We start from the raw sequence: 18,886 nt of genomic DNA on the forward strand, positions 1-18,886 counted from the left end.
CTTGAGTTACTGTCTGTGTGGAGTTTCACATTCCCCCCATGTCCCTGTGGGTTTCCTCCTGGTTCTCCAGTTTCTTCCATATGTGCCAATAGGTGCTCACTCTAAATTGCTCCTACCTGTGAATAAGTATTTGAATATGTGTGTGCATGGTGCCATATGATGGGCTGGTATCCTGTGATAGGCTCTGGATCCACCACCATCCTGTTCAGGATAAAGTGGTTACTGAAGACGAATGTTTGTGTATCCATGTTTGGAAAGTTGTCTTTTGTCCCCAAACATCTCAAAAACGCAAAACGCAGCAAAAACAGCTTCAAAAACGACACGATGGCCCCAGTAGAATAAAACCTTGACAAAAAGAAATATACATAAATACAAAGGATAAGCCAAAATGTTCATATTAATTAAACCTTGTATTACTAAATTTTTAATTAAAAAAATAAAAAGCAAAACTTTTTTTAAATACAGTGTTTCATGCCAAAATATTACACAAAACTTTTATAGTATAGTACAGTTATAATACAAATAGAAATAAAAGGAACCCAAAATACATTTTCTTGACAACATATTTATTATTAGACCATTATTTCAGCTATTATGATACATTATTATGAGACATAATATTTTTTGATAATTTTTTTTTTGTCATTTAGACATTGTGACCCATACAGATAGATAGATAGATAGATAGATAGGTAGATAGATAGATCACTGTATTAATCTAGAAAGAATACGAGATTGGCTGCAAATTGAACTACTAATACTTATAAATACATTTGAAAGTAACATCTGTAAGTATAGCAATGATATTACTCATGAATAGTATTCATAGTACTCATGATAATATTACTCATGAATTATTATGGCAGGTGTGTGAGTTTCACATTTAGGTCAGAGGTACAATCCAAAGTGTTGCCTTGTACGCCACCTACAGGACTGTCAACATGTAGCAGGTACACCTTTTGTGCCAGGGCGATTTCTAAAGCGTACTCCCTTTTATCACGTGTTTCACTGTTTTTACAGCCACAAACCCAACATGTTTAGAATGCTTTACTGAGCCTGTAGGAATCATATTGATTAGTGTACAAGTTACAGCTAGAGAATAAAGAAAAATCCAGAAAACACCGAGTTCTGAAGATATTCACTAACCCTAGTTCTCAGTAGCTAACTGCTGCAGTGTTTTTACAGGGTCCTGTAGCTCCTTCATCCCTGTTCACAGCTGAACCTGCTACTCCCTGCCCTCCTCCTCCTCCTCCTCCACCTCCGTTCACAGACGAAGATCCAAAGCTTGACAACGGTGCGGCTCAGCGTTCAGCTCTGTTCACCCAGCTCAACCAGGGAGAGGCCATTACTAAAGGTGTGCAGGAGAAGACCTTTTTTCATGTGTTAAGTTGGAGTATATGTACAAATCTATCAGCAACGGAATGCTTTCATTTCAAATAGTGTGTACATGTTGTTTAATAATGTACACTGCCATTCATCCTACGTTATCCCTCAAACAATTTGTTTGGTATAATGTGCAAAATAATTAAGACATGTGTAAATGAGTTAAACTTCAAGAGCAAAAACAACTGACTGGGTTTGTAATACAACTTACAGTCCTCTCTGAAACTATTAGAACGGCGAGGCCAATTCATTTGTTTGTGCTATACACCAAAGGCATTTGGGTTTGAGATCAAAAGATGGATATGAGATGAGAGTTTAGGATTTCAGCTTTTAGTTCCTGGGATTTACATCTAAATGTATATTTGGGCTGTTGTTTTGGGGTTCTTCTTCACAGCTCTCACAATGTTTCTGTCATCAGCTGTTGTTGTTTTTCTTGGCCGACCCATTCAATACCTGTTGTAGAGTACACCAGTGGTTTAAAAATTTAAAATTGTTGTATTGGCTATGCCCAATGTTTGTGCAGTGCCTCTGGTAGATCTTCAAAATGGCTTGCTTTTCTCCCATAGACAGCTCTCTGATCTTCATGTTGGCTTGTCCTTTTTAACTTCAAATGCAGTCTTCACAGGTGAATCTGAAAGCTAAAACCAAGAGTAGATATTACGAGCTGTTTATTGTTTAAACAATCTGTGTAACAGGGTAACAAGAAACACCTGTCAGTCACATGTTCCAATATTTGTGCTCGCCTACAAATTGGGTGGTCTGATACAAAATGTGCTACGTTGTACATAATTTAGCACATCTGCATACCAGGAAATAAAAACTGAAACAAATCAGTTGGCCTTGCTGTTCATTATACATTTATGTATCTGATATTCATATTGTCTTATCAGCAAAGAAGATGCTATACCAGGGAAGCTTTGGGAAAAAAAAAAAAAACTTGCTCTTTTACTGGCAGCTCACACTTACGGCACAGTAACAGGCCAGGCAGTTAGAAACCGCAAGCACAAAAGAACATGCCGAAAAAACACAAATAAGCACCTAACTGCATTCCTACACTAGCATAATACACTAAATCTAACAGAACGACATTTACATCAAACGAGGATGGCACAGAGAATCACGGTTACATGAATTGGCGCTCACTACAGCAGCACAGTGATGCTGCAATATAATGTAATGAAATGTTTCTACATTTAAAAAAATACCATAAAGAGCAGTAAACAGTAATAAATGGAACAAAGGCAATATTTGGTGTGATCACCGTTTGCTTTATAAAAAAAAAATAGTCATCTCAGGTAGAATTAGTGAAGTTTTATAAGGAAATGAGCTGTAAGTGTTATTGAGCATCTTGCAGAACCAGACACGGTTCTTCTGGAGACTTTGACTGTCGCACTCGCTTCTTATTTCTGCAGAAAAAACCCAGCAGCCTTCATTGTGTGTTTAATCTGAAAAGTGTCTCTTACCACGTAATCTGCTGCTTTCTTTACTGACGTACAAACATTTTTCTATAACATTTGCTTTTGTGCTAGAAAACTAATGTTTGGGAATCTAAAATGTTTTTGTACTGACTCCATAATGTAGAAGTCATAAAATAAAAATCTATAACAAAGTTTGTACGAAAAAAAATAGGGTGGCTAAAACTTTTGCACAGTACTGTGTGTATACTGTATGTATATCATGCAGTAATATTTTGTATTCTAAGTAAGGAATAAAACATTATGGCGCATTCTGTTATAGCAAGCATTACCATTACCACCCAAAAGTTGATGATTTTCCTATAACAGCACACTGCAACATGTGGCAGCAGTGCAATGCAAAATATCATGCAGATACAGGTTAAGAGCTCCAGGTAATGTTCACATCAAATATCAGAATAACGAAAAAATGTGATCTCTGTGATGTTTTGTGCATGCTGAGATGCTTTTCTTCTCACCACGGTTGTAAAGAGTGATTATATGAGTTACTATATCCTTCCTGGCAGCTCGAACCAGTCTGGTCATTCTCCTCTGACCTCTCTTATCAACGAGGCGTTTCCACCCACAGGACTGTCTCTCTCTCTGTGTTTTTTTTGTTTGTTTGTTTTCACACCATTCTGTGTAAACACTAGAGAGACTGTTGTGTGTGAAAATCCCATGAGATCAGCAGTTTCTGAAATCCTCAAAGAGAGATCACACTTTTCTCATTCTGTTGTATGATGTGAACATTACCTGAAGTTCTTGACCTGTATCTGCTTGATGTTTTTTTGCGCCACATGATTGGCATGCATTAAAATAAAATGTCCTTTGATGGAGTTGTGTTGTCTTTTAGGATTGAAACATGTGTGTGATGAGCAGAAGACCCATAAGAACCCTGCTCTTCGCTCTCAGAGTGGGGCAAGCCAGGCTTCTCCTTCGAAAGGCAGAACTACTTCTACTCCCACACCAGCTAAGAAAAGATCTCCTGTCCTGGAGCTGGAGGGGAAGAAATGGAGGGTGGTAAGTCCGGTTTGCCTTTCGGATTTTTTTAAACGGCAGAAATATTCGTAAGATGGACTGGTTAAGTGGAGGTTGCAAAAGAATTCAAACTTCTAGATGGTGTTAGTGATCGTAAAGGAATATTTAATTTTGTCAACAATGTACTCACCTGGAGCTTCCAGTGATTATTTCAAATTCTTCGGTCAACATATTAGCTGATGTGTTTGTATGTGTCTGGTCTTCAGGAGCATCAGGAACAGGTGCATGATCTGGTAATAGAGGAAACAGAGCTGAAACAGGTGGTCTATATCTTCAGCTGCAACAACTCCACACTTCAGATTAAAGGCAAAGTCAACTCCATCATAGTGGGTGAGTGAAGCTCTTTTACATTACTCTTTTCCAGTTACTCCCATTCAATACCCCCCATTTCCCTGAATGTGGACACGGATGTCTCACACTGTTTGACTTTGAACTTTCATTTATTTCTGGGCGTGTAGACAACTGCAAGAAGCTTGGCCTTGTGTTTGAGAATGTGGTTGGCATTTTTGAAATCATCAACTCCAGAGACATCCAGCTCCAGGTCAGAATAAGCACCAGTTTTTAAGTATGACACTTCAGCTAGGTCTTTACAGCTCAACATATACTACTCAGTACTCAGAAAGTATTCACATAAGACCCATTCATTTTTTCTCATATTGTAAAATCCACAGGAATTGAATGAGACAGGAATTTCAAAACAGATTTTAATAGATTTCTTTTGTATGTATTCAAGCTCTACATCCAGTCTTTTGTCGATGCATGCTTGGAAGCGATTACAGTCTTCTACCATTCAAAACCATTCAAACTCTGTCAGGTTGGATAGGGAGCGTTGCTGTACCACAAATTTTAGATCTCTCCAGAGATGTTTATTCTGTGTCCTCGGCTCTGGCTACTCCAGTAAAGTCACTCTTGCGTTGTCTTGGCTGTGTGTTTCTGGTCATTGTCGTATTGAGAGGTGACACCTCAGCCCAATCTGAGGTCCTGAGCGTGCTTGAGCAGGTTTGCTTCCAGGATGTCTGTGTACACTTTGATTCAGTCATCTTTCCCTGGATCCATATATATGCCTTTCAGTCAAACATTCCCAAAGCATGATGCTGCCACCACCATGCTTTAGCATAAGGATTAATTTCCGCAAATTCTGAATGGTACATCTTTTCTTCCTCATGTAACGTTTGCCATTCAGGCTAATCAGATCACATAGTCTTATTTCTCATGGCACTAAGTGCTTTTATTTTAAAAGTTGAGGAGTGGCTTCAATTTGTCTACTCGATCATAAGGACCTGATTGGTTGAGTGCTGTAGAAATCTTGCAGGTTCTTCCATCTCTACTGAAAAACTCTGTAGTCCTATCAGAGAGACCGTCAGGTTCTTGGTCACCTTCCTGACTTCCTGTTTGCTCAGTTTGGCTGGACAGCCAGCACTAAGTAGTGTCTCACTGTTTTTGAGCTTCTTTGATTTGAGACCAATAGGAAGCCAATGAGTTCTTCATGGCCTTGAAAGCTGTACGGATTTTTCAGTTCCCTTTGCCAGATACGTGATTTGACACGGTCCTGTTTGAAAGGGCTACAGACATTTCCTTTGACCCCTTGGCTTTACTTTTTTGAGATGCATTGACAGTTGCGAGGCTTTATATAGACAGAGGTGTATCTTTATTAATCAGGTCTAATCAAATGAATTCACCACAGGTGAACTTTAATCAAGTTGGAGAATCATTATAAGGCTTAGTGAGAACTGACTGCACCTGAGCTCACTTTTGAGTGTCACAGCAAAAGTTTATATATATATATTTTTTTCAGTTTTATATATTTTAGATATATATTTTTTGTGTTTACGAAAAAATTGTGAAAATCTGAGCTCCTGAGTGTCACAACAGAAAGGCTTTCGCCCAATCATCCAGAGATCGTAAGCTCAAATCCTGATGATGTTGCAGCCATCCACGGCCAGGACTCCAAAAAAATCTAAATTGGCTGCGCTCTCAGGGAGGGAGGGGGGACGGGTGGCATCCAGTTTCTCCTGTTAATGAGAAAATTAATAAATAAAATTGTGAAAATCTGATTAGGCCTTGTATTATGGTTTATATTGTGCAGCTTGATAAGGACAAAGGGTTATGTAAGATTGCAACATAACAAAATAAGGAAAAAAAAAATAGAAGAATACTTTCTGAATATACTGTACACAAAGTCATCTGGTAGCATTGCTAAGAAAAACATCTGAATACAGAATGTGATTGCCTTTCATGTAGGTGTTGGGAAAAGTGCCCACCATCTCCATCAATAAGACCGAGGGATGCCAGGTCTACCTGAGTAAGGAGTCTCTCAACTGTGAAATTATCAGTGCCAAGAGTTCAGAAATGAACATTCTGGTTCCTCAGGAAGATGATGATTATGTGAGTGAACTCTTTAATAATAAGTTTCACTTTTTCGCTTCTTTTTCATGTTTGGAGTAAATCAGTCATGCAGCTTTCGAATGAAATACTGGTTCTACTTTCTATATTAACAGAGAGAGTTTCCTGTGCCGGAGCAGTTTAAGACCGTTTGGGACGGGTCCAAGCTGGTGACAGAGCCGACTGAGATGGCTGGCTGATTGACAGCTTCATTTTCATTTCCACATCTCTGCTGGTTACTAATACCTGTATCTCTCATTGTACTCTTAGCACACAACCTTTTAGACACAGATTCGTCTTATACCTGAATGATAGTTAGTGACAATTCTGCATTAAAAAGGCTATTTAGTGTAAGAATAAACTAGTCTAGTCTACATGCTAGAAATTTAAACACAATCATGATAAAGGTTCAGATTTAACCACAATAATAAACAATAGTTGTGGTGGTGTTGGGTTTTTTTTTACCTTTTCCTTTTACCAGTGTCAAGATTTTGTAATTATAAATTTGATTAAATCTAACCTAGTTCAAGACATCTTCCCAGACTAAAAGTCAAGATCTATTCAGATTATTCTAGAAATACAGTCCATGGTGATAATGAAGAAAAACTATTTGTTCCAAGGCACTTATGAATCTCATGCATCAGTCCTCTCCATTGTGTTTTTCTGCTACATGCATTTCTAAACCCGTTTTCTGTTTTAATAAGAAGCTTGAGATTTTAAAGTGCACCTATTATGGTTTTTCAAATACTCCCTTTCATGTAGTGTGTTATAGAGCTGTTTGTGAATGTGAAAACATCTGCAAAGTTTCACAAATCAAAGCGCATGACAAACGGAGTTATTGACTCCCAAAAGAAGAAACCAATTCTGATTCCAGACGTTACTTCCTGCACAAACCTATGTAGGTTTGTAACAAAAAGCCCCGCCTCTGATCTTCATTGGCTGCTCCAATCACAACAGACTGGGACGTCTGACCAATCAGATCAGAGTATGCTCTCTGAAAGGAGGAGTTTAGAACGAATCCTTTAGAACGAATCCCTTAGAATGAATCATTTAAACGAGTTGTTTGTGACACTGGGAGGAAAAAGTAATGCTGCAAGTTAAATTACGAGCACATTTAAGTGTTTTTCGACCTTGGATGCATGTAAATCTATAGTATGAGACATTTAAAACAAAATTAGGCACGTTTCAAAACCCTAATAGGTGTGCTTTAAATCTCAAGACTTTTTTTCGACTCAGATTGAGACCAGGATAAGAAAGAAGACTGAATGTAAACTGAGAAACTGGCACTTTGTGTGCAAATGTGTGCCTCAAGGATGACTTTTTTTTTTTTTATATCTGTTTTTTTAATTTAGTGATTTTGTTATGTATAATCTACCATGTATTTTGTTTATTTTTAGGCATCGGCCAGCACAGTGTGTTTCATACAATGGTATGCTGTATAATGTATAATGTTAACCTGTGCCATCATGGTCATACACTGAAATAACATATAACAACCATGTAATAACCAACACTACATAATATATATATAGAATATGAGTAAACTCCAGTTGCTCAGCTCACCACAGATATTTTTCTCTTGTTGATATCATCTGCATATTGTAATCCCTCTGTCTTCCTGTGTGAAGTACAGCATTTAAGAGTCCTCGAAGGTTTACATTTATTTCTTTGGCCGACACTTTCATCTATAGCGACGTATACAATCCACACACACAGTTGAGCAGTTGAGGATAAAAGCACAACAGAGGATCTCTAACAGTCTGGGATTTCAACTCGTATTAAGGGTCACAAAGTGACATTAATTATATTACCTCTTGATTTCAACAGGAAAGTTTTGGAAAGTCCTATATGGCTATTGGAAGAAATCTTAGTAGTACACAGTATTTTAAAGCCACATCATTTAAAAAAAAAAAGATTGTTTTTCTTTGTTAATAGGGGCATTCCATCTTTGTCTTGTATTGTATCTGAAATCCTCTATGATCATTATTTTCAAATAATGATCCCCATGTTTTCCTCATAATAAGCTGATACAGTGTATACAGCAGACTGTCATTTACAATTACAATACATAAACACACCCAAGAGGTATGTTTAACAGAAAAAAGTAAGGGAAATCATTTTGACTTCACCAGTATGAATGTAGCATTCTTTTAGGCGTGGATTACCGAACCTGTAGAACTTTTACTGCTCGGCTTTAATAAGGGAAATGTACATAACCGTATGTCACAACCCAAGTGTACTAGTTATAAACAACTAATCTGAAACATATTGTTATGTATGTTATGTTATAATCACCACTCTGATAAACTCTAGTATTCAGAGAAAGAAGAACGTATATTTTCACACTAGCCGTACAAATAAAACATAACAGATCTCTGAATGTTTTCTCAGCACTCCTTTTGTGTTCGCTAAAGAATTTGTTGTATTACATTTGGACAAACCCAATGATGTCCAGCGTACAACAAATGTCTCGAAACAGTAAGTAGTCTGTTGTGATTCTGCTTAAAAACAGTTTGTCCAAGGATCAAACAATTCAGTTTCTAACATCTAACTTGTGATTGCACAAATGATCACATTTCATGTTGATGGTTTAATTGAAATCGTTCCCACTTTAATAATCACTTTTTATTGAGAGATAAGGTTGTTCTTTATCACTAAGAAAACAGCACAGTCATGTTTCCTGCAAGAAGGACAAGTAACTCATTAAACACCGTACACTTAGCTGCTTCTAAAATACAGATAGAGTAAATTAAGCACTCCATTTGGATGAAACTCAATTTATCCACTTTTTTTAAATTTTTTTTTTTAAGAAACCATTTGTGCCATCTGGTGGTCAAATAAGATTAGTTACAAATCAACAGCAGAGCATTTACAGTATACAATAAACCAACATACAAATAATATAATTTGGCACAAACAAAAAAGATCAGATATCCTTCTTCCATTTTCCCCCTTATATTGAATCATTTTACAAGCATCTTGAATCTCATGACATTTCCACAGGTGAAGCATGGCACTCTGCAACAGCGATCAGTTTTACTCGTATTCTTTTTTTTTTTTAATGGAAGTTTTGGGGGGGAAATATATACTTTACCACTACCTCACTAGTGATACCTTTATGACAAACATTTACTGTAAACAAAAGTCAAATTTACAATGGTGGTATAGAAGACTGTTGTTCAGGGGCCCAACCACCAACACATACACAGTATATCTACTTGGAAAACAACTTGTTTAAGGAAAATCCTTTCAAAATGGCTGAAAAGTAAAGCTTTAGACCAAATCCTAGACCATATTTCATGTTTAATGTTTAATGACTGTATTTCCCTGAGAGTCCTGCGTGAAAAGCATCTCCGGCTCTGGATCCGAGTTCTCCTCCGTTTCCACAGGCCTTACAGACGGGATGCTCAGATACTCTCTGCCCTCACGGAAATTCGTTTGGTCCTTCAGTGGGCATCGAGACCGTTTGCTGCGATGGGCGATCACCCGAAAGCCTTCAGAGTCCTGAGTGAACAACATGCCGAATGAGTCTTCGTCGTTCTCCTGAGCAGCCCCGATTGACTTCTTAGGGGTCCGATAAAGTTTTCTATTCAAATCTGAAGAACGTTTTGCTGGGCTGAAACACACGCGCTGCTTAAAAGGTGAAAGTGCAGCACTGTGTCTCGGTGATGTGGGTCTGCTATTTTCTTTATCCTCTCTCTTCACAGGTGACCACAGATGCCTCCGCTCGAATAGCTCTGGCTCTTTAGCGGACCTTACGAGACCTTTCAGTGTGTTTCGGACCTCTGTGGCTGACCTCGGAGCTAAAAACGAAGCGTTCTCTTCTGTTACACTTTGGTCTTTTAACAGTTCCTGAGTATATACATCTTCAGTAGAGGGAGAAGCTGAAGAACCATTGTCGTTCTCTCCACAAATGCTCCTAAGCATCTGAAAGGTCTCATGAGAATATTGCTGTGTCTGTTCGATTTGAATATTCTGAGGAGGTCTCCTCTTTCCTGCTGGCTCACACTCCTCTGACTGATATCCCCAAATCAAATGTAAAAATTGCTGCTCTTTATTCTCATCATTATTATTACAGGCTTCAGCTGACACTCTCTCAAGATCTGCATCACGTTCCTGTGGATCTATTAGACAGGAATGTTCGCTTACGTCGTCTAGTTCTGAAGGCAATTCAAATATCATCTCACGCTTCCGCTTAGTCCCTGTATGTGCTCCAGGAAGGGGAGCAGAAGACGTTCCTGAAGGCCATGAAGAGCTGCGGTCATCTGCATCTAAGGGCAAGAAATAATTTTGTTGTAAATAAGCATTCAGATAAACAGATAAAAAAAAAAAAAAATCTGTCTTACAGTACCTTTTCCCTTTTTACTCTGTGGAAGAAAGAATGAGGAGATGGTGCTCTGTTTCGTCACAGGCATTTCCATCTTGGTTTGGGTAAAATTCAGAGCCACTGCTACGCTGTAGCCTCCGGACCGAGCCAGTGGATTCAGGAGTTTAGATATCGGTCGTGCCAGTTTCTGTTAGAAAGAAAACCTTTTCAAAAGATTGCTTACATTTTCACACAGAAGGTGCGACATTTTTACACCAGGCACACTTATTATTGAGTAGACAGCAAATACTGTATGAAATTATTACACACAATGATTAAATATATACACCCCTGCTGATTCATGAAGCACAGCCAGGAGGTTCTCACACTAGTGCACAGGTTCGCAACCCAGCTTTTAAAATTAAAGACTTAATTTTAGTTTTTTTTGCGCACACAAAGCATTCGTATCGCTTCATAAAAATTGGGATTAAACCACTGGAGTCACGTGGATTACTTTTACGATGCCTTTATGAACTTTCTGGAGCTTGAAAGTTTTGGTTACACGAACTGTATACAGAGGGACGGAAATCTCCCAGGTTTCATTAAAAACGTCTTGATTTGTGTTCTTAAGATGAACGAAAGTCTTATGTGTTTGGAACGACATGAGGAGTAACCGATGACAGAATTTTCATTTTGGGGTGAACGATCCCTTTAATTGTATGACTTGCGGTCACTACATATTACACACAAGGTTAATATAACACATGTATAGTATTTAGATACTCTAAATATACACATAAAAAGGTACCAAACTGTACTTTTCCTTGAGCTAATACCATCAAACCTACATCTTTTGTATGCGTTTTTTCACCTTCACCTTTTTCACCCTCATAGAATTTGTAATGGTTTTAATGGGAATTGTATTGGTTTCAATGGAAACTGTAATGGTCCCTGTGGGTCTTTACTGGTAATTTGTTGCCTTCAAGTGGTGGCATGTTATGTCTAGTGGATACCATTACGGACCAGTAATGGTAATGGTTTTAATGGTTAGCTGATGGTTTGTAATGGTATTTGTAGTGGAAACCATTAGAATTTCAGTGATGGTTTCTATTGTTGTTGTTTTTTAGCAAGGATGCAAGGTACATAATTGGCCCTTAACAAATGGCATGTTATTGGTTAGCTGATGGTTTGTAATGGTATTTGTAGTGGAAACCATTAAAATTTCAGTGATGGTTTCTATTGTTTTTTTTGTGTGTGTTTCTTTTTTTGCAAGGAACATAATTGGCCTTCAAATAAATTATATATTATTATTATTATTAACTTTTTTTAAATAACTTTTTTCCCCAGGTAACAGATACATAATAAAGGTAAGATACATACAGCCTTGATGGTATCACTATAGCAACAAGGGAAAGGACAGTGTGATAGATTAGGATTTGTGAGAGAGTAAGAATGTCAGTGGGGTGATACTGATCTGTAAAATCAATGTTAATGTGTGAAATTTAAAACTTACTCTCTGTTTCTTCGTCCTTAGTTCATCAGCGTCCAGCCAAACTCCACACTCCTGCTCTGAGGAGAGAGCTTTACATGTCTTACTGCTCTTCATGTTTCTTCTTCACCTCACACCACCCAGCAGTGGCAGCTTTTCTACACAGTTAACCTTCAACAGAAAAAGATTTACTCACTGAGCAGTGTTACTCACTTTCTGCGCAGATAAGCGAGCTTAATCTGTCTAAAAACAGAGCAGTAGTAGGTCTGACCAAATAAATAAGCTAGTAATAGTGCACTCTAGTTTTCCCGCCCAGTATTTGTTTGAAGGTCTTCGGGTTGCCAAGTTCTCCAAAATTCCTCTTCTTTTTCTCTTTACTTTATATCCATTTTGTGGTATTGGCGCCCTCTTCAGCCTATTTGGCTATAACAACATTAATTGAATATGCACCAGGGGTGGAAAATATTCAAATTGAATGCTTGTACTCTAATTTAATTACATTTCCAAGGAAAAAAAACGTTTTTTAAGTAAAAATACTTTTTGTTCCTTAATGGTATATCTTATAATGGTGGTATATCTTATGTCTAGTGGATACCATTAAGGACAAATAATGATGATGGTTTTAATGGTTAACGCATGGTTTGTAATGGTGTTTTTAGTGGAAACCATTTCTGTGGTGGTTTCTATTTCGGTTTCTGTAACACACTGCAATACAATGTTGTTGTTGTTGTTGTTTTAAACAAACAGCAGCTGTTTGCTTTGGAGGTTAGCTCTATTCAGAGAACGGGTTCTCTTCCCACATTTAGGACTGATTATGTTTTTATATAATAATTTTGGACTCCAGTCTGTGGCAGCACAAAGTAATGCTGGACCTGTAAATGCTAAATACATGGCAACCAGAAACACTTCCTTCCCTTCACGCGACAGGATGTGACGTAGTGATTCAGCGACGAACACTGACACTGTTGACGTAAACTCAGTGTGAAGTGAGTTATATTTTCTTTTACTTTGTTTCGTTTTGTTTTGTTTTGTTGAGGTTTTTTCTTCTCTTCAATGGTCCGAGTTTTGAATACGTTATTTAAGATTATTATATTAAGTCTGAGATCCAGATGAGTGAAACAATGAGAAGCTAAACTTGTTGGCTAATTGCTAAGCTAAGCTAAGCTAAGCTAAGCTAAGCTATTAGAGTTGAACACAGTCCTCGGATATACTGCTTTTATAATCTACCTCATATATCATCTCGGGTTTTAAGAAAATATTTGAAATATATACCAACATCTAAATGTCAGTGTCTTGTTTGTTTGTTTTTTGTCGTGTATGAAGCAACCGGGTTGTGTCTCTCTTGTATTGTGTATTATGTTTCCGCAATCCAGATGCGGTGCATTAGTCTCTTGTTGACAGAAAAATAGTAAAATCTCATATCTAAGAGAATACCTGTCTTATATAATTACCCTTGTGTTAAACAAACCCTCAGCTCAGATAGATGTGACTTGGGTTTAGAGATCATGAGTACAGGAAGTGCAGACACACAGCAGGTTTCTCTAGAGATAATAACGTTTCTGTATGAATTATCTAAAGGTGCAGAAGAACTTGGGCTTGTCATCATGTTTCATGGAATACCTGCTTCAGGAGGGATGGGAGGAGGTAAGTCAAAAGATATTTTTCACCAGCTAAGGTTAAGACATCTCATCGCTATATTTCAACCACAAGATATTTGACATTTCGGAATAAAATGACTTTTTTTCGTGGATGGCGTTGTTGTCGTCTTTTGTTCCAAAGCCTTTAAAGAAAATACATGAGGAAAAATAGGAGAACAGATAAGAAAATCTGTAGTGTATCCCACCACACACCTTCACATTCGTGCACACACAACCTAGAGACAACCGTGCAGGTATATACACACCATATAGAAGATTTGTATGCTTTACACACCTAACGTACACAAAAATGGTCGCTTGTCATTCATTTTGTTATGTTTACCCTATTTTCATTTTCTTTTCATATTTTACTACAACCAGCTCCAGCCAATAAGCCTGAATTATATGAGGTAAGAGTCACTCTATAAAACGAGACATTAAAATAATTTACATGCTAGAACCTGTAACCTGATTTATCTGCTCTTTCTGTAGGAAGTGAAGCTGTACAAAAATGCCAGGGAACGGGAAAAGTAAGTAATATCGCTACGTAGTATATTCTTTTACTTGTTCTAAAACGTTGTAAAATATGACCCGACTGCATGCGGTGTGTGTGATTTGTCCTGTGTTGATAGGTATGACAACATGGCGGAGCTGTTTGCTGTGGTAAAGACACTCCAAGCGTTAGAGAAAGCCTATATTAAGGACTGCGTGACTCCCAATGAGTATGTTATGTATTGTTTTTGTTTGTTTGTTTGTTTTTAATACATGAATCATGGCACACCGCTGAGATTTTATTAAACAATGAAAATGTCACACTCTTTCAGATACACAGGCGCCTGCTCCAGATTGCTTGTGCAGTACAAGGCTGCTTTCAAACAGGTCCAGGGTTCAGATGTTGGTTCGATTGATGACTTTTGTAGGAAATACAGGGTAATTACTTGCAGTTTCACGAATGCTGTTTTTGTCAGATGACTGTTGTTTGATTGATTCTTACGTCTTTATTGCTATGTCCTCATTTCTGCATTTCTGTCATGATCGTTACAGCTCGACTGTCCACTGGCGATGGAGAGAATAAAAGAAGACCGCCCAATTACCATAAAGGATGACAAGGGCAACCTGAATCGCTGCATTGCGGACATTGTATCTGTAGGTATCTTTTTTTTCTCTCTCTCTCTCTCCACGATCTCTAATTAGAGCCTTAAATTTGACCTCTGCTTGGATAAATGCCATAGACCCAGTGCTATTCAGGAGTTCCAGCAGTCCCATTAAACTGATTTTCTTTTCTACACTGTTTTGTGCCAAGGCGCAATTTATTACATGGCAGGATCAGTCTTGATGTTCACCTTTATGTTCGATGCATTCTGCTTCAAAATATTATCTTTTATATAAATACTATGCCCATTCCATCCCAGCATGCATTGTGATGCAGAAGGGCGCAGATCCCTTTAGTGATCGTACTTAGACATGACATTTACCTGCTGATTGTTTTTCTGTTTAATGAATTTTTTTCAAAGATCTGCCCGTTCTGCTTGGACAGAAGATTCAGAATTGCCCTAATCACTTTACTTGATCATATTAACAGGTTGCCAGTCTTAACGTAATTGTGAGGGGCAGGGTACGGTGGCTTAGCAGTTAGCACGTTTGCCTCACACCTCCGGGCTTGGGGGTTTGAACGTTGGAGTTTGAATGTTCTCCTCCAGGTACTCCAGTTTCCTCCCCCAGTCCAAAGACATGCGTTGTAGGCTGATTGGCATTTCCAGATTGTCTGTAGTGTGACAAAGTATGATTGTGCCCTGTGATGAGCTGGTACACCATCCAGAGTGTCCCCCCTCCTTGTGCCCCAAGTTCCCTGGGATTGGCTCCACCCATGTGGAAAATGACTGTGTGGATATGTGCTAAGGCTCTGACTTATTTAACCCTATTGCCTTTATTTTTCTAGCTCTTCATCACCGTCATGGACAAACTGAGGCTGGAGATTCGAGCCATGGATGAGGTATTCACACTTAACACAGCTTATGGATTTAGGTTTATATGAGAGAACTTAAACACACAGTCAGTCGCAGTGGCAGATAAGGCTGTCTTTGTTTATTGATGTGTATTTCATAGATCCAGCCAGACCTTCGGGAACTGATGGAGACGATGAACAGAATGAGCAACATGCCACCAGATTCAGAGGCTAAAGACAAAGTCAATCTTTGGTAAACATACATTTCCTTTACTGCTAATATTATGAGAAATCTAAGAGGAACTAAGACACCTTTTTAATGTTTTTTTTTTTCCCCTTTAACTTCACACCAGCTTGTAGCTCAGTATTTAGAAATTGTTTGTTGAAAATCACATTTATACAATTTTTCATTTACCTCAATTGTATATGATCAGTCTTTTACTTTAGCATTAGAGCTATGAGGTGAAGTCTAGCTCACCCTAAATCTTTTCTTTAAAGTCACTTCCTGTCAAGTGCCTTGAAACGCACAGTGTTATTTGACGTGTTGATGTAATTTCTACTGAAACAGGAAGTCAGGGCGAGACATATAGAGTGGCTCCTCCCCCTTTTTAAATAGCCAGTAGCATCTAGCTTACCTCCCAGCCCGGGCTAAGCCGGTCTCAGTGCCCGTCACAGAGCTGTGAGCTGGCACAAATACCTCCTTCTTCAAAGTGAATGAATTCAAGCCATTACCTTCTTAACCAACTTAGAAAACTGAATAAAACACACGTTCGTTAGCCAAAGACACATTTACGACCCGTGCTTGCTGATGTGATTTCTCTCACTCAACAACGGCAACCTGATTTTTATAATGGTGGGGGCGGGACACTTCAAACTCTAGAGAGCATTTGATTGGACAGAAATCTCATGAGACGCTGTAGTGCAGAATGATGTCATCAGAATTGCTGATCCGTATTGGTGGTAGAGAGAATGTAAATTTTGAATGCATATATTCTTCTGTATGCCAATTTTGTCATTATTTTGGAGCTCACTAGCTTATAGATAAGCTTAAGCTGAACAAATCTATACTAAAAGCCACAAAACTTCAGTTTAGTTTCATGCTGAGGTTAAACATCTGCCTCAAACAATTTTCAGTTCTGCAGTAATGCCACACAGACCTGCTGATCAACAATGGAATATTTTGCCTCACTTTAATCTATAAAGATAAACAGAACATCGCTATGAACAACGCTGTAATGTTATGGTGGTGGCCATCTTGAATTAACACCTGGAGCTTCCCATAGGCCCTACATCCTGAAAATTTGAATACAGAATTGTCTCTAAATTGTTTTGTTTTTGCAGATGAGAATAATCGAGATCTTTTTCTTTCTCCCTTCAGGTTGACCACGCTGAGCAGCATGTCTGCCTCTGATGAGCTGGATGACTCACAAGTTCGCCAGATGCTTTTTGACCTGGAGGCTGCTTACAATGCCTTCAACCGGTTCTTACACTCGTCCTAAACGACACTCTTCCACCAAAACTCGCTTTGTAACCACCCGCTCCTCTGTAAACGAGTTCCCTTTGCTCTTAAACAGAATCCTGTCCTTCGATACAGAACTCTGGTGTTTGGGACTATAGTGACTCCCTGTGACAAAGATGTGGTGTGGAATATCTCTGTCTATTGATATTACTGTCCACCTCTTAGTTTCATACCTCTAACATATATAGTTGAATTTAACAAAGACTATTTCTTTATAGCCCTGTTCCATATCTTCTAGCTTCCTGCACCCTCTTGACAGAAGCCCTGTATATTCATATGTTTTTGAGTGGTTAGTGGTCATGTAATAAACATGCACAGGAAATTTTTATCGATCACTCATCAGATTTTACACACGTCTAAATTTACTTACCTTCTGTCCAGGTATCCTTTTGCAATGATCAGATTTTTATTTTTTTACATTTTGCAGTAAAACAATAATCATTTTGGTTTGCGTTAATTATAACGCCGTTCAGAAGCATGTAATTAAATTGCTGTGTCAGTCAGTTTATTAGGTACTAGAGCGATTAGTACCAGAAGGTAATTCAGCGTAACTCAGAAAATAAGGGCACTAAACTGTACCGTGTATCTGTTGTATCTTTAGTATGTATCTATTACCTGCAAAGGTGCCAGAAGTGTACCTTTATATTACTGTAAAAAAATAAAAATAATTAAAGGTATAACAGTCATCCTTAAGGTGTAACTATGCTCTTTAAATAGTTCTTAAAGGTCCTCTACATTCAATTGACCATGTAAAAGATAAATACTGCAGGAATAAAAGATGTACTCTAAAGGGGCACCAACACAGTGATGGAGAAAGGTACAGTTTAGTACTTTTTTCTGAGATTTGTTAATATGTTAGTAGCACCTCGGCATTCAGCTCTTTTACATAACAAATCAAACAAGAGGGTTTCAAATACTAGATAAATAAAATATTGTTTTAACTCTAATCTACTATGTGATTTGTTTTTGTGGTAACAAATGATTTTTTTTTTGCCTTGGATTTCTGTAAATGATGGGGTCATGATACACCTGTTCATTGTTGTTCTTTTTGGAGAAATTGGTTTCACTGTACTATATTCAAATATATATTTATTAAACTACGACTGTTAAAGCATGGACGTCTTTTAAAATTAAATTTACATTCATCAAATCCATGTTCTGAGATGTTATTCCATATCGGGTGGTGATACTGTCAATACACTTTATAGTCAAAAGTATGTGGACACCTGACGATAACACTCATGAGCTTTTTGAACATCTCATTCCAAATTTATTCCTCCTTTGCTGTTATAATAACCTCCACTCTTCTGGGAAGGCTTTCCACTGGATTTTAAAGCGTGGCTGTGGGGATTTGTGTTCATTCATCGACAAGAGCGTTAGTGATGTTAGGTGAGGAGGTCTGGGGTGCAGTCGGTGTTCCAGTTCATCCAAAAGGTGTTCAATGGGCTTGAGGGCTCTGTTCAGGACACTCGAGTTCTTCCAGTCCAACCTTCTCAAACCATGTCTTCATGGAGTTCGCTTTGTGCACAGTAGACTGTAAATTTATAGTTTTGAATTCCAGTGAAGGGAAATGGTAACGCTACAGCACACAAAGACATCCTACTGTAGACAAAACTCTGCTTCCAACTTTTGAGGCAACAGTTTGGAGAAGGTCCACATATAGATGTGATAGTCATGGGGTGCACAAACTTTTAACCATATAGAGAGAGAGAGAGAGAGAGTGAGAGAGAGAG

The 18,886-nt window shown here is 38.1% G+C and overlaps 3 protein-coding genes across 4 annotated transcripts in view; 2 read left to right on the forward strand and 1 right to left on the reverse strand.

Annotated features, from left to right (window-relative positions):
* Positions 1-7,819, forward strand: part of cap2 (cyclase associated actin cytoskeleton regulatory protein 2) — a 31,325-nt gene extending 23,506 nt beyond the window's left edge. The window contains exons 8-13 of the mRNA XM_053612335.1: positions 1,186-1,354; positions 3,691-3,857; positions 4,082-4,205; positions 4,334-4,416; positions 6,117-6,260; positions 6,374-7,819. Coding sequence (XP_053468310.1) covers positions 1,186-1,354; positions 3,691-3,857; positions 4,082-4,205; positions 4,334-4,416; positions 6,117-6,260; positions 6,374-6,457 — 771 coding nt within the window. The 3' untranslated portion in view covers positions 6,458-7,819. The remainder of the gene's footprint in view (positions 1-1,185; positions 1,355-3,690; positions 3,858-4,081; positions 4,206-4,333; positions 4,417-6,116; positions 6,261-6,373) is intronic.
* vps28 (VPS28 subunit of ESCRT-I) overlaps positions 1-18,269 on the forward strand; it is a 200,612-nt gene extending 182,343 nt beyond the window's left edge. The window contains exons 1-10 of one of the 2 annotated variants that reach the window (XM_053612344.1): positions 12,967-13,038; positions 13,631-13,696; positions 14,071-14,099; positions 14,182-14,219; positions 14,322-14,411; positions 14,514-14,619; positions 14,734-14,835; positions 15,629-15,682; positions 15,796-15,887; positions 17,013-18,269. In XM_053612344.1, coding sequence (XP_053468319.1) covers positions 13,657-13,696; positions 14,071-14,099; positions 14,182-14,219; positions 14,322-14,411; positions 14,514-14,619; positions 14,734-14,835; positions 15,629-15,682; positions 15,796-15,887; positions 17,013-17,133 — 672 coding nt within the window. In that variant the 5' untranslated portion in view covers positions 12,967-13,038; positions 13,631-13,656 and the 3' untranslated portion in view covers positions 17,134-18,269. Of the gene's footprint in view, positions 1-12,966; positions 13,039-13,630; positions 13,697-14,070; positions 14,100-14,181; positions 14,220-14,321; positions 14,412-14,513; positions 14,620-14,733; positions 14,836-15,628; positions 15,683-15,795; positions 15,888-17,012 lie in introns of those variants that run through there. The other variant, XM_053612345.1, reaches the window with a different exon arrangement.
* On the reverse strand, positions 8,627-12,542 carry LOC128600135 (aurora kinase A and ninein-interacting protein). The gene is made up of 3 exons (XM_053612336.1): positions 12,077-12,542; positions 10,609-10,771; positions 8,627-10,528 (listed from the first exon to the last, which is right to left on the reverse strand). The coding sequence occupies exons 1-3, from the start codon at positions 12,167-12,169 to the stop codon at positions 9,561-9,563; spliced, it is 1,224 nt and encodes a 407-aa protein (XP_053468311.1). The 5' UTR covers positions 12,170-12,542; the 3' UTR covers positions 8,627-9,560.
* Positions 18,270-18,886: the final 617 nt, after the last annotated feature.

This window comes from Ictalurus furcatus, chromosome 24 (genome assembly GCF_023375685.1).
Source record: "Ictalurus furcatus strain D&B chromosome 24, Billie_1.0, whole genome shotgun sequence".
NCBI classification, from domain to species: Eukaryota; Metazoa; Chordata; class Actinopteri; order Siluriformes; family Ictaluridae; genus Ictalurus; species Ictalurus furcatus.